Consider the following 15,868-nt stretch of genomic DNA (forward strand, 5'->3'; position numbering starts at 1 on the left):
AAAAAAAAAAAAAAAAAAAAAAAAAAAAAAGACATGAAAGAACATACTTCAAACAAGGAGGGGAGGGGTGGTTGAGGCAGTTTTATCCAAGACAGGGACTCTATATTAGTTTCATTGTTAGGATTTTTATAATATGCAGAAATGTGTTATCAAACATGTGCACAAATGAGCCGTTTGCTGGAGTCATTAGACTGATTTGGGAGATGTCAGAACTCACCTAGGCCAACCCATTAGTAATGTTTACAACACGTTATTTAAAAAAGCTAAAATTGGGCTTCCCTGGTGGCGCAGTGGTTAAGAATCCGCCTGCCAATGCAGGGGACACGGGTTTGAGCCCTGGTCCGGGAAGATCCCACATGCCACGGAGCAACTAAGCCCGTGCCCCACAACGACGGAGCCTGCGCTCTAGAGCCTGAGTCACAACTACTGAGCCTGCGTGCCACAACTACTGAAGCCCACGTACCTAGAGCTCGTGCTCCGCAACAAGAGAAGCCACTGCAATGAGAAGCCCGTGCACCGCAACGAAAAATAGCCTCCAGTCACCGCAACTAGAGAAAGCCCGCGTGCAGCAACGAAGACCCAACACAGCAAAAAAATAAAAATAAACAAATTTATTTTTTAAGAAAAGGTAAAATTGGTGACTACCAACTGGGGGAATTTTGGACTATGGCCTTAACTCCTAAAATGAGATTTCCCATCTATTTGTAAGGAAGATACTTGCATTTATGTGAGCCGGAATGAAGACTCATACAAAATGCCAGTATCAAATTTGGATTGGCAGAAGTTCCTTTGCATCCTCAAACCCTTTCCCTTCTTTTCTATAACTGATTGCTTAATATCCCCACTCAAAATTTAGCTGCCTTTCTTTATACCACCTCTTGAAGTCCTTAATCACAAAACCAGTCTCCCACACACACACACATGCCCTGCGTTTTTAGTAATCTCAAACCATTTAATAATTATGGTTCTCTCCCCAAGCACCGTTTCTGGAAGAAACCAGGAATAGGGCAGAGGTCGGTGGCTTTGAGCTAAGACAGCCTTAACCTTCCCCCGACATCGAAATGCTTTTACTTGAGGACATGCTGCCAGGTGAGGGACAAGGCCTTGGAGGAGTCTAGCTTATCCACCACCCCCACAGCTCCTCATAATCCTAACTTCTTTGGCTTGGGCGGGTGCCCACCATGCCCTCCTTCCCAGGTCCATCCCGGGCCCTAGTGCTGAGGGGCAGAAGCACACGCCTGGGCCCTGGGCCCTGGGGCCTGGGGCCTGGGTTTTGTTCCTTCTCAACACCGAAAGTTGAGTCAGGGCTTTTAAAGAAGACAAAGACAAAAGCAAATACTGTGGGAGTTTTGAGATAGTTTAAAATCATGTACTACGCAAAAGAAATGCAAATGGTTTTCCCCAAGTGTAGCATGACTGGATCCCATTCAAGTCCCACATTCATACTAGCTTTGTATTAAAATCTGTGAAGGAAAGGGGTAATTACATAGTACTGCCTAAAAACCTGAATGCTTGTCCTGATAAAATGTAGATTACTTGCCTAACACATTCTAGTCTTTAAACTTATAAACCACCCTAAAATTTGTATTTTAACTTACAAATCACCTTTAAGTTTGAAAAGAATGGCTCCTGTCAATCTGTTAATATTGTAATTTGGTCTTTTATTACCTTCTTTTCCCTTTATCTTCCTAACAAGGACACTAATTACGAAGCAACAAGATTAATGCAAATAAAAGCAGCTTTCTATAGTCTCACTACGTCAGTGGTATGAGCTGAATAAACTCAGTATCAAATTGTACAAATTCACCTAAAAGCAACTTCAGTACAATATACTAAACCACATACTGGTATTTGTTTTATAGGGAAGTGCCACTGCATGGAACAATTTCTTCCACTCACATACTACAGTTACAAACCTTTTACCCCTTTGCAATGGTAATTTTTTAACTAGACCATTAGTTAAAGTTTAGGCCTGGAGCTGGTAACTGCAAACACAAAGTGTGCTCTATACACCCACAAAACACAAGTTACAGGAACATTGGAGGAGATGTTTCAAGACACTCCAATAGGAGAAAAATAATGGCTGAATAATTGGGCTGCACTATGATCTGAATTCCTATGTTGAGACCCAACCCCCGAGGTAACATACAGGAGGTAGAGACTTGGCGAAGTGATTAGGACATGAGAGCAGGAACCCTCATGAATGGGATTTGTGCCCTTACAAAAGGAGCCCCAGAAAGCTCCCTCACCCCTTCTGCCATGTGCATACACAGCAAAAGGACACCATCTATGAACGTTTAAAACTGGGATCTCACTAGACACCAAATCCACTGATGCCTTGATCTTGGACTTCCCAGCCTACAGAACTGAGAAATAAATTTGTTTATAAGCTACTTAGTGTCTAGTATTTTGTTACAGCAGCCCAGAAGGACTAAGACATGCTGCTAAGTGTTCTACTTTAACACCAAAACTATTCAACTTTTAAATTTAACACCTTCTCACTAAATATATCTGTAGTCCATTTCACCCACTCTTCAAACTATAAAATCTGTTACTTTATAATACAACATATTTCCTTACATCATCCTTTAAAAAATTTAACCATCCTCTTTACCAGTGTGTTAACACTTCTCTTAGCTAAAAACAAGTCTTATCTTCTATAAGGTCGAGAGTGCACTTGTATCTTAAGTTTCTCTAAGTGCTTTTTAAAAACCCATCTACATATACCTATATGTAAATGAAGTTAACTTTCTCTGAATTCATTTAAGAACAAAGCATGTTACAGTCAATGCCAAGAAAAATGGTTGGTTGGGGTGTTGACAAGCTGTATAGTGACCACATCTATTAGAAATTCTCAGATCTTGAGGTGGCAAGTCATCATGCCATCCTGGCATTGCTTATTAAGTCAATAGTGATTCTAAGTTAAGGTTAGTTAAGTGTCCTCCCTTCTTGTGTGAACCAAAATGATACAAGAAGTTGAGACTTAAGGCTCATTTATTTCTTCCTCAGGATGGTAGCACCTTTCTCATCTATACTACCTTATAGGATCATATATAGCCTCTGAACACCTTTACTTTTTCACATGTCTAAATATTGACCAATTACTCATTACCAATTACTTTTTCCTTTGTATTATTTGGCATAAACTTTGGCCGTGTATAATATAATGAAAAACGATATGGGGAAAATTGTGTTCTAGAATTTCTTACTGGAATAGACTTTATAGATACACTACTGAGTAGAAGTTTGAATTTTAAAGTAAAAATACATATGCTGCCATAACTTAAAGCAAGCTTGAGATTCCAAAGTCTCCATCTAATATTTTAACATCAATTGTATTTGCTTTGATTCAAGTATCCCATTCAGTATCAGTATAAATTTTGCAAATCAAACAAGTGCCGTTTTCTTTCATTGTAAATATGTGGTAAGTCAAATGCTGTTTTATGAAACAGCTCAAAAAATAAACACATATTCTAAGCTATAAGCTAATCAGCTTTACTTTTGCCCACAACCATTTCCATTCATGAGATGGGGAATTCCTCCCCTTAGAGGTAGTAGTGTTAAATTATTGGACTCTCCAGCTTTCAGAGGGAGGATGTACAATTAGTATAGACATTTAGCCAGTAAAATGGAAAGTTAAAATCCATCTCCTAGTTACACATTCAAACATGAAAAAACAATCACACACAAAGAGTCAAGACTAGTTGAAAAGGGGGGGGCCAAATTATTATTATTTTAAAATTTGATTACAACCGATTTTGTTGGCATTAAAATTTTAAATTTGAATGGATATAAACCAAAACCCAGAAATTAAGTTTGGTAAAAATGGGAATAGGAGTTTTCCGGTAATTACAGATTAGAAGGCAGAAATCAACTTAGAGAAACATAGACAAACCCCATGTTTACAATGATTGTGCCACAGATTTAAACTTCAGTAGTGCATTAGTAAACTGTTCACATTGAGATCTTCACCTTGAGATTCGACAGCTGTTTCTTGAAAAAAATCTCAGTACCTTGTGCAAATAAATCGGTCTTTCAGGTGCCTTAGCACACTTAAAATTTCTCCATTGTATATATACAAAACACCTACCATTTGGGCAGGGCAAAATACATACTTTCATAACAAAACTATAATGTACCTCTCAAGTATGAACAATATACACATAATACATGGTATACAGTATTTACAAAATATAAAATATAATACAAGCTGTTTGTAAATTTTTAAACTCATCTTTTGCCCTTGTATATTGCAACAAGGTAATTTTCCATTTCTGTACCACTGCTTTTCAAGAGTCCAGGGATTTTGGAAAAGCTATGTTTTACATACATACTGAAATCTGAGATCTAAGTTTGAACTTTTAGGAGAGTTTTTAAGTGTACTGCCATCAACTCCCTATTTTGGTTGGAATTTTCAATGGTGCTTCCCATCCAGTGACTAGGAGGCTTTGGAAGAACACTAGGAGAAGGTGGGTCACTAAACTTTGCCCCAGCATAATTCTCCTTTTGGCTCACTTCAGTTAGAAATGATGATTTCTTCAAATGCTTATTTTTAATATTCTCAGTATTTTTAAAAGGCTTTTTTTCCTGCTTCTGAATTATATCAGATGAAACAGAATTCTGCCAAAAGTTATTTTCATTTCTTTTTGCAGAGGTGATCTTGGTTAGTGGTAAGTTATATTTGCTTTTCTGTCTGTTTATCTTTGGTTGTTCACACAAGTGTATACCATGAACAAGCTGGCCGTGGGGAATGGCAATTTTCTCCGATTTTCCCATCTTTGATTTTAAAACCTACAAAGACAAGGAACATAAAAGTGAATACAGTCTCATGATAAAAATCAGTCATGAACCTCACCATATATCTAACATATTTTCTTTTAAAAAGTTCCCCTGGACTTTAGTTCACTATCTTGATTAAATGCTTGCTGCACTTATCCCTGGAAGTCCAAATACGCACACATCTAATTTTACCACTAAAAATAGTTAGTAATCACTGTTACCAGTGCTGATTCTAAAATGTCAAAGAACCCAAGGTAACCAAGTCCACCTTTCTATAAAGAGTAATTAACTATATTCCAAACATGTATGACAACCTCTTCCTAACTAACAAAGGTCAGCGTTTTTACAGCAGCGTATTTCCAAGAGAAATTTTCAAATGCTTTGGTTGATTAGAAAGAAAAACTATGTTAATAGATACACTATTTACCTTTTAAAACAGGTACTTTAAAAATTATGTCAGAATAGAAATTTGATTAGCAGGAGACTGATTTTAAGTGAGGAAGTGTTTTGATAATGGTTACTAAGTACACACATTAAAAATTATCCCCCCAGCTTGTGAAAACAAAATTTCAGAAATTTAAATACTAAAATACTTACCACTTTCTATCATCTCGTCCAGTTACACATATAATAGTCAGAAGAAAATGCTTTCTGCCTGCCCCCTACTTTCTGTTGTAAAAATTACTTCAAGAACTTTACTGCCTTAATTCCAGTCACTTTCCTAACTCAAGTGATCCTTACAGGAAGCCATGAGATGGAAAGACAGGGTAATCTATTCGATCACTGCCCGTTCAACACTTGTAATACGGTAGGTAAGCCAGGACACAAATAGTAAGCCAGGACACAAATAGAAAGCCGGAGCACAAGGTAACATAATCCATATCAAAAAGGGTAACTGACAACAGAGCTCCCGGTTTCAATACCGTTCTAGAAAATAAAGGAATCTTACTAGGAAACAAGTACAAAAACTCGCTTTTACAGTAATTAATATTACAGAAGAGCCGTGGAACTGAAAGGAACGTATACAAAATTTAAGTAATCACGGTGGACAAATTTAAGTTTTTGCAAGGGCACAGCTAGATGAGCTGCAAATCTCTCAAACCAATATTCTTTCAACAAATGTCAGTAACTTACTTTCATTATTATTATAAAGGTTTCTGAAATTCAAGTCAAAATGTTTTATTTTGATACAAAGGTTACTTTAAGTAATATAGCCACTTAATACCGTTTACGTTTTAATCAATTTTATCCTAGTCCAATAGCAACTGGGCAGCATATCGTCAATTCAATTGGGAACTCTTCTTTCGGAAACTTCATTCTAGACATAAGCAATAAAACTACCTTCCGCTAAGAAAGCGTGGCACAGTACACCGTGGGGATGCGCAGTAAATTCCGTTCATCTGATAGACTAGCCCAGAGAACTTATCGCTTCAAAGAGGTAACAGCTCTGCCGTCGCTCCTGCCGACTTTCGAAGTTGAAAAGCACAGCTAAGTAGGTCGGCCCCGCGAGGAGCAGCGCCCCAGGTGGCCCGGCGCCCCACACCGCGCACCTCACAACTCAGCAAAAAGCCAACCGGAAGCGGGCGGCTGCCGCCCCATGACAAACCCCACACCGGGTACCGAGAGACCGTACGCGCGTCCCGACGAGTCTTGTTGCTGCCAACGGTCGGGAAGCCCCCAGGGGGCCCGCGCCCTCGCGCTCCCAACCCCCGCCCGGCTTGCCTCCTTCATGGGCGCCGAAGCGCTCCGCACGTAGCGCGCGCTGACGTCAGCCTCCAGCGGGTCTCTTCCTTCTCCCGCCCGCCACTCCCCACCCCGCGCCCAGAACGCCGAAACCCCCTGGAACGTCGCCAGCCTTCTAAATCCGGGCTGTTGCTGGGGCGCAGCCGCTGCTCTCATTGGCCGGCTCCCCGGAGCCAATCAGCAGCGCCAGCGCTGGCCTCCCCTCCCCCCCTCCACCAGCAAGAACAGAGCGGGCGTCACGGAAACTTCCCTCCCGAGTAAACAACCGTCCCTCAACCCTCAACCCGACCCCTCCCTTCCCGACCCCAGAGCGCAGGGCCCCAAACCTCGCGTCCGGGCTGTGGCCGACTAGGGGCCGGTACGCCAGCGGTACCCCCGTCCCACTCGCGGCCCTTACCTCTCTATTGAACGAGGGTTGGCCGGGCGCCGCGGGCGGCAGCGAGCCAGGGAAAGGGCTCGCTTCCTCAGTTCGAGCTGCGGTCGCAGGAGCCGGGGCCCAGGCGGCGGCCTGGGCCTGGTCCGGGACTTGCTGCGCTCCGCCGTGGCCCGTCGCGGGGCTCCGCCCGCCCTCCAGGCTCGGCCGGTGCTGCTGGTACTGGTGGAAGCGGCTGGGAAGCTGCCCCGACGGGCTGGCCCGCACCTTCTTCTTTCGCCGCTTCTTTGGTGCTGCCCGAGGGGTGCCCCCCGCCGTGGCGAGGCTGCAGTTGGGCAGAGGTGCCGGGGCGCGAGGATGAGGGATCAGGCAGGGACCATCTTCCCCTAAGAAGTGAGGGAGGAAGAGAGTGGGGGGCAGCCCCCGTGGGTCCGGGATCCGGGGCAAAGGCGGCGGAGCAGTGGTAACCATCGGGAGGGCCCCGAAGTAACCGCGGGCGGAAAAACCCATGGGCGCAAGGCGGCCGCCCAGAACAAGCGGCTCCCGCTGTGGGACAGAAACGACGGTCATAGCACTACGAGGAAAAGTGGCTCAGCAAGAGTAGAAGGAGGAGATAAGGCCAGAAATCACAGGGCGGCGGCGGCGGCGGCGGCTGCTGCTAACAGAGCCCGAGAAAAGAACATACCACGGGTCGGGCGGTGGCGGCGCAGCAACAAATATCCTGAGCCTCCGCTCCGAGTGTTGTTATCGGAAGCTCCGCCCTACCCCGCCCACCTCTCTGAGAAAGCCCAATCAGAATGCGACAGGGAGGCCACGCCCCTCCGGCTCCGCCTCCACCGCCTTGAAGAGGCACACACAAACAACCCGCTTGCTGCAGCCCGGCACAAAGAGCGCGCACTGCGCAGGCGCTGCCATCGGGCTATTTCGGGAAGAGTCAGTCCCGCGAACAATGAAGTTCAGTTTCAGTTCCACCAGCCCCACCCCCCTACCCACTCTTCTTCCTCACCCCCGCACCTCATCCTGAAGGCGGTGGTCTGATGGCTAGATCTAGGCTGAATCTTGGGGATGGGGATGGGGTTGGGGGCGGGAACCAGGGAGGAAGAATCGGGAAGCATCAAGGCCACTGACCTTGGGGAAGTACTTATTTCAAGTCCAACATAATAGCATTATTATTGGTTTTTTTTAATTTTAAGATTTCAGAGTGCGCGGTAGGGGTTACATTCGTCGCAGTCGGAAAGAAAACCAGTCCACATTTAAATTACATTTGATGAAGTGTTGCTCACGTTTTTTTTCATTAACTCGGGTAAGAAACGCTGGTCATTAGCCATGATAATCGGAGTAAAAATTAAGGGAGTGACTTACTGAAATTGGCCTCTTAACGTATAAAAAGTTGTCCATAAATCCGTAATTGCACATTGGAAATGTTACTGATTTCATACTGTGGGACTTTGGGATCACGAAACAGTGCCTGATACCGAGAAGAAAGCAAAGGAGGAGGCTTGCGTCTCAAAGGGAGAAAGTGAAACAGCTCTGCAACATACAGTGTATTTTGCTAGGTCTGTGTTGATAGAAATTCCTCATCTCCCCGCACTGCGCTCACACACAGAAAGAACTGTGGCTATTTTTCAAGCACATATGTGCCACGAACTGTTCTTTGCATGAATTATCTCATTTGAACCTCGGAACAACTCTAAGGAATCGGTACTATATTTTATCCCCAGTTTACAGGAGAGAAAACGGGCTTAGGCAAAAAGTACTTGTCAAATGTCATACAGTAAGCTAGTAGCAGAATTTGAACTCCAGGTCTGGTAAAACTAAAATTTTAACACCATCCGTACTACCTGCCACACTAGATTATAGGTTTTTAGAAAACCACAATAAACTTCTTTGTATCCTACCAGCCTTTAACCAATATTCTTCAGCTTTGTGGTGCTTGATAAGTGTTTTGTGATAACAGAGTTGGACAGAGGCAATATCCAGAATAATGCTTCCCAATAACTTTATATAAACTGTTAATACTACCTTCCATCATTATTGATTGCTGGACTTTATCATTTTTGCTGGATTTTACTCATTGTTGTGTTTCCAACACTTAATACATAGTAAGTGCTCATGATCATTGGATGAATGGGAATCATATACTTCCAACCCTGTAAAAGCTCCTCAGGCTGTAATTGAAATTGTCAGGTCTGTAAGTTGGGTTTAAGATCCATCTGAAGAGAATAGCCTGGCAAGAGTTGGTGGATGGACTTCCCTGGTGGTGCAGTAGTTAAGAATCTGCCTGCCAATGCAGGGGACACAAGTTCAAGCCCTGGTCTGGGAAGATCCCACATGCCTTGGAGCAACTAAGCCTGTGCGCTACAACTACTGAGCCTGAGCTCGAGAGCCTGAGAGCCACAACTACTGAGCCTGCGTGCCACAACTGAAGCCTACATGCCTAGAGCCCGTGCTCCACAGTAAGCGAAGCCACCGCAGTGAGAATCCCTCTTGCCACAACTAGAGAAAAGCCTGTGCCAGCAACGAAGACCCAATGCGGCCAAAAAAAAAAAAAGTTGGTGGAGAAGAGCAGGCGAAGATTATGGAACCTCTGGAATGAGGTAATTTGTTCTTTTGTTTTTGTAAGAGTTTCTGCTTTTTCAAAGGACTTTTTCATCTGTTATCTCATTTTATTCTTACTCCAATCCTTTAAAGTAAATAGCAACATGTAGATAATATAAATAAAGCCTCTAAAGGTAAAGTAACTTGCCTAAGGGCCACAGTCCCTTAGGTCCGAGTTAGGGACTAAATCACTTGAACTCCTAATGCAGTGCTCTTTTCACCAGATCCCAAGGCCTAAGATTTGACTTTACTAGGGTGTACTATCAAACTGTCCTGAAGAATAATTTACCCTTCAGGGGGCTGCTAATTTGTAGTCAGTTCAATGGGGCCCTTGATCAAGAACACCTGTTGTTGTCTATGTATGTGTCTTGGGTGGGTGTTGGGATTATTATGTGGTATGTAGTTTATCCTTTTGAGACCTGAAGTGTAGGCCTTGCATAAAACCCTGGATTCTGTACTTTAAGAAAGGTAGCCTTAAAAAAAAAAAAAAAAAAAAAAGAAAGGTAGCCTTGCAGCTGTGGCCACCTGGGTGGTAGGTGCTAAGATGGTGCCTACCACCAAGAGACTGGGAGCTGGAATGGACCACTGGAAGAGAGTAATTTGGGTTTTATAAACCATATTATTGGATTTCATTTTTACCCTTTGTGTATAGTTCCCATAGACTCCTAGTCTTTAGTAAAGTCTGGTTCTAATATTCAAACCTGGTTTCATCTGTGCTATACGATATAAAGGAAAAGATCAGATACGCTTGTCTGGGCCAATATGGAGGTAGCAAGACATTCCAAGGGTAAAGTTAATCTTGAGAGGACTTTAGGGTTCTTGAAGATTTTTGTTCCATTGCATGTCTTGGTTTTATTTTTGTTAAGTCAACAGTTTATTTACAGGAGGTGTTTTGTTTGTTTGTTTAAATAAACAATTGAAAAGTAGTCAGGAATTAAAGCCCACCTGTGTTTCTTTTTCTTTTATTTTTGGCTGCTCCAGAGGCATGCAGGATCCTAATTCCCAGACCGGGGATGGAACCTGTCCCACCTGCAGTGGAAGTGCAGAGTCTTAACCACTGGTCCGCCAGGGAAGTCCCCCCATTTGTGAAATAAGCAGTTTACCTGCATTGACGTTCCATAGCCCTCTGAATTCCTCTGCCCTCTCTTCTGTCTACCTTTGTCTCTCTCACATTTCACTTCTGCCCTCATCCTCTCCCTCTCTCTACCTTGAATATCATCTTTCACTCCTGCTCTGAATGTCCTTCTTCCCCCTTCACTGTTACTTTGTTTCCATTTCCTCTGCCTATTGTTGCTTAGATCTTGAACATCTAAGCTCTAAAGGACACGTGTATGAAAAGAGGAACACTTACTCCAATTTATACTTTGCTTAATTCTCAAATTATTACTCTTTCAAATCTATGAAATAATATTCCTCTAAACATTGAACATAACCATGAAATCACAATGTTTACACTTAATGAATAAAAATTTCCCTGACATTTAAGCCTTGATCACAAACCTTATTTTATCAACACACCCTGAAAAGTTTATTTGAAATTTAAGGTTTACTTTTTTAAATATTTATTTATTTGGCAGCGCCAGGTCTTCGTTGCTGCATGCAGGCTCTTAGTTGCGGCATGTGGGGATCTAGTTCCCTGTCCACGAACTAGAACCTGGGCCCCCTGCATTGGGAGCGAGGAGTCTTAACCACTGGACCACCAGGGAAGTCCCAAGGTTTATATTTAAAAGCAAACAAAATATGCACAAATTTTCACAAAATTTATACTGACACTTCAATTGCTTGTGAAGTATTATTACTGTAGGTCGAAATTGTTGTCTTCATTATCCCTATCCTCCTTCATTATACCTTTCTGGGGTTGCAGTAATTTTACCACATGTTTATTTCTTAAACCTTCCTGAGAAGGACAGCAAGCCTTTGCAGGCTGTGCTTTGCACAAGGGTGCCTGGCTGAAGGGATGAGGGGGTGCTGAAATACAACTCTAAGTCTGCTCTTGAAAGCTGTTTTCCCGGGGGCTGGGGCCACCTGGAGGAAGGGATCTCTTTTTCCTATTGCTACAAAGGTTTCAGAAGAACTAGTGGCAGCCCTGGGGTACAATAATATTATGGATACTTGATACTATTTCATCTTAGATATGAAACCAAAGGAAAAAGCATGTTATTTAGACCAGCTGAGGTTTCAACCAATTGAATCTTAGTTGGGGTCACAGGCCTGGTTGTGCCTTCTGCCTGGCTCTCCTTTTATACACTGTTAGAACTTTAAAAATCCTTACCACTCATAGAATGCAACCTATTGCCTCTCCTGAAATGTTTTTTGTTTCACTTGGCCACCTTACAGAACCCAGTTTCTTAACATTATATATTGATTGATCTAGACTGTTCATTTTTGCAGACTGATTTTGTCTCATTCATTAATTATGATAAATATGACCATTAAAAGGTTTCATCTTTCATGAGACAGGGATGGAATCTACATTATTAACTGTCTTCTGTTTTCCTCAGGACATTTGGCAAATCATCATCTTTTTTTTTGGAAACTTTGGAAGACATTTCTTTTTAAAGTCACAAGTCGGGAATTTCCTGGTAGTCCAGTGGTTAGGACTCCGCGTTTTCACTGCTGTGAAACACACCACTGAATTCTCCATTTGGTCATTTTGCAACCAAAATGTTGGATCTCCTTTCTACCTGGTTGTTTTGTGTGGCAAATAATGTGAAGCAGTTCTTTCTGTTGTTGGTATAGTTAATAATTTTCTCCAGGGCTGCTTGGCGGATTCCCAATTCCTCCATTCATCCCTCTCTACTTTCACAATTAGAGAAAAGGCGTGTTTGTACTTTATAAGCTAATATATGGTTTCAATTTTTATAAAACCCCATACATACAATTCTCTGTACTTAAAAAAAATTAACATATCTATATTATCACATTCACTATCTTTTATGGCCAAACTACCTATTACTAAATTGCAAACTTTTTCCTTTGGAGAATCATTATGAACTTTCATACATTAACATAGTTTTGATGATCGATAATTATTTTCCCTTTTTTGCTCAAATATTTAGAGCTTGGCCAGTAAAACGCCTTTTAGGATGGTTCTATTGTCTCTTCAGCACTTCTCCCAAACGTTTTTGAAAACATTCTTGCTTTGCATACACAAGATGTTCCAGATTATCCTCATCTCTCTCTGACCCAAAGCGTGGAATGAGCTATTTTATAAGGAATCTTAGTTCCTTTAAATGAAGAAAAACATTAGAGGCAAAATCTGGGCATCAGGAATGGATATCAGATTGTTCTGCATGAGTACAGATTGGGATTATGATAGTATCACTGTTAGACCTTTTTTTTTTTTCTTTGACAACTTTGGAAGACATTTCTTTTCAAAGTCACAAGTTGGGAATTCCCTGGCTGCCCAGTGGTTAGGACTGTGCGTTTTTCTCTGCCATGGCCTGGGTTCAGTCCTGGTCAGGGAACTAAGATCCTGCAAGCCACGCGACTCGGCCAAAAAAAAAATTAAAGTCATGAGTCTGTTTTTTTTTTTTTTTTAATTCTAATTTAATTCAAACACTACAGAATCATTTAACACGTTCATTCCATTGTAAAAAAATTTAGTTTTCTACCTAACATAATCTTAAATTTTTAATCCCTCACCCAAACTGCAGTTGTGCCCTCATGTATAACCCTTAGGTGTCTCATCAGTCATCATTTCTGTAAACACCTCATTAACTTTGATGTCTTAGTCTGTCCGCTTTGTCTCATGACTTACTCCCCTTTTAATCTTTCTGTTTTTTTTCTACTGTTCTCATCATCATCCTTATTTCATCTCCTTTCCCTTAAATACTCAAAGCATGGAAATAAAGGATAATTCTTGCTCTACAATTTTTTTTTTTTTTTTTTTTTTTTTTTTACGCGGGCCTCTCACTCCTGTGGCCTCTCCCGTTGCAGAGCACAGGCTCCGGACGCGCAGGCTCAGCGGCCACGGCTTACGGGGCCCAGCCGCTCCGCAGCATGTGGGATCTTCCCGGACCGTGGCACAAACCCGTGTCCCCTGCATCGGCAGGCGGACTCTCAACCACTGTACCACCAGGGAAGCCCTACAATGTTTTGTAACTCTGGAGAGTTATTGCTGTGTCATGATTTAAGCTACTTGTAAAACTTGGGACATCCAGGCCCAGCCCTACTTGCAACTATTCCAGATCAAGTCATCAAAAATTTCATGCCATTTGTGTGTGTGTGTGTGACAGAATGCATTCTAGAATATTGGCACATTTTTATTGACTTATTGATATACTTCTACTTTATAACCACAAAGAAAATAGCATATCTCATTTCTACAAAATAGTGCAATGCCCTAATTTTTATGGTATTTGAATTTAGGGTGATATGATAAAGTAGAATTTCAGACTCTAGGGCTCTTTCAACTATGTGATGGTAAAAGGTTACAAAATTAATCTTTGTTTTAGAGAAATGCTTATGATTTTCAAGTCTAAGTGGAACTATATAGAGTTTTTTCTGTAGTTTGTAACCCCAGAACACAAAAAGAAAAATGAGGTTTGGCCAATGATTTTTCTATTAATTTTTCCTAAGAAAGAAGATTTTCCATGTCCTTATAATATCCATAAAGATTTAGGATTTGTCCAAAACAACCAAATCAACATTGCCTGAGTTATCTTTACTGTTTTATTTTATTCTTGAAAATTTAAGATTAGTATAAGAAGGTGAAATTGACATTCCCTGAGTTATATCATTTTTTTTAACATTCCTGAACACACAGAGAAAGACCAAAACAATGTTTGGATTGCAGAGCCAAAGAAAAGCACAAAGAAGCTCAGAATGAAGCTGTGATGTTGATATTTTGCCAGGTTTTCTCTGAGATATTGATTATGACTTGCAGTCAGATATGACTCATTGCTATAATCTAACATGATGTCATTAGCTTTTTGAGTTGCAGGAGAGGTGCGAGTGATATTTTGGCCTAATGAGTAAGTTAGCATATTACAGTCATTCTACATGTACCACAAGTGCATATCATGTGATTAGCTTAAATATTGACATCAGGGATTCTTTAAGATATAGCCCAGCCAGATCATCCCATAGTGATGCCCAGTAGCCAATAATACATGCCATGCACACAGAGTTTACCATCAGCTTCCTATTTCTGTACCCTAAAGTGTAAGCAGTCAGGCAAGGATCACCAGACAAACAAACAGGAATAAAAGGAACTTGCAGGACACAGAGTAGGAGAAAGTTTTAAAAAGCCCCTCTAATTAATAGCCTCAGAGTGTTAGGCGTATAGTACACCCATGAAACAAAAACAAGATGCTATAAAAAGGAAACAGAATTTTTAAAAAATAAATTTATTTATTTTTGGCTGCGTTGGGTCTTCGTTGCTCCGCGTGGGCTTTCTCTATTTGCGTCGAGCAGGGGCTACTCTTTGTTGCGGTGCACGTGCTTCTCATTGCTGTTGCTTCTCTTTGTTGTGGAGCATGGGCTCTAGGCACACGGGCTTCAGTAGTTGTGGCACGTGGCCTCAGTAGTTATGGCGCACGGGCTCTAGAGCACAGGCTCAGTAGTTGTGGCGCACAGGCTCTAGAGTGCAGGTTCAGTAGTTGTGGTGCACGAGCTTAGCTGCTCCACTGCATGTGGGATCTTCCCAGACGAGGGCTCGAACCCATGTCCTCTGCATTGGCAGGCAGATTCTTAACCACCGCACCACACCACCAGGGAAGTCCCAAGGAAATAGAATTTTAAAAGAGCTATTGAAAGTGTAAAATACCATGGCAAAAATAAAAATTCCAGTTGAAAAAATAAAAGGTAAATTTAAGGCAATCTCCCAGAAAGTAAAATCTAAATTTGAAGAGTCTGAAAAATAGAAAATAAAAGAGAGTTAGAGGCCAGTATTCCAGGAGGCCCAGTATTCGAAATAAGAATTCCAGAAAGATAAAACAAGGCAAATGGAGAGAAGGAAATTAACAAATAAACCACACAAATTTCTGAGAACTAGAGAACATGAGTGTGCAGGTTGAAATGACCCACTGAGTGCTCAGTATAATGGATGAAAATAGGCCTACATGAAGAAAAAAAAAGGCATGATTATTAAATTCTTTCTAAGGGAAAAACAGGTCACATACAAAGCAACAAGATTAGAATAGTATCTGAAATATCAGCTTGAAGCTAGAAGACAATGGAACAATGACTTCAATTCCAAGGATAAATGAATTACCACTCAGAAGTCTGTTTCCTCCTGTTTGTGTCCCTCCAAAATTCATATGTTAACACCCTACTTCCCTGATGATATTAAGAATTGGGGCCTTTGGGGGGTGATTCGGTCATGAGCGTGGAGCTCTCGTGAATGGGATTAGTGCCCTTGTAACTGTTCTG

The 15,868-nt window shown here is 41.7% G+C and overlaps 1 protein-coding gene across 1 annotated transcript; it reads right to left on the minus strand.

Moving 5' to 3' along the window:
* Positions 1-592: 592 nt before the first annotated feature.
* Positions 593-7,635, minus strand: PNRC1 (proline rich nuclear receptor coactivator 1). Its single transcript, XM_024747293.1, has 2 exons — positions 6,920-7,635; positions 593-4,791 (listed from the first exon to the last, which is right to left on the minus strand). The coding sequence occupies exons 1-2, from the start codon at positions 7,463-7,465 to the stop codon at positions 4,348-4,350; spliced, it is 990 nt and encodes a 329-aa protein (XP_024603061.1). The 5' UTR covers positions 7,466-7,635; the 3' UTR covers positions 593-4,347.
* Positions 7,636-15,868: the final 8,233 nt, after the last annotated feature.

This window comes from Neophocaena asiaeorientalis, unplaced genomic scaffold (genome assembly GCF_003031525.2).
Source record: "Neophocaena asiaeorientalis asiaeorientalis breed wild unplaced genomic scaffold, Neophocaena_asiaeorientalis_V1.1 scaffold161, whole genome shotgun sequence".
NCBI lineage: Eukaryota > Metazoa > Chordata > Mammalia > Artiodactyla > Phocoenidae > Neophocaena > Neophocaena asiaeorientalis.

Coding starts and splice junctions, on each gene's coding strand:
- PNRC1 (XM_024747293.1), bottom strand. CDS start 7,465: ATGACCGTCGTTTCTGTCCCACAGCGGGAGCCGCTTGTTCTGGGCGGC. Junction 4,792..6,919: donor AACCCTCGTTCAATAGAGAG/GTAAGGGCCGCG, acceptor TTGTCTTTGTAG/GTTTTAAAATCAAAGATGGG.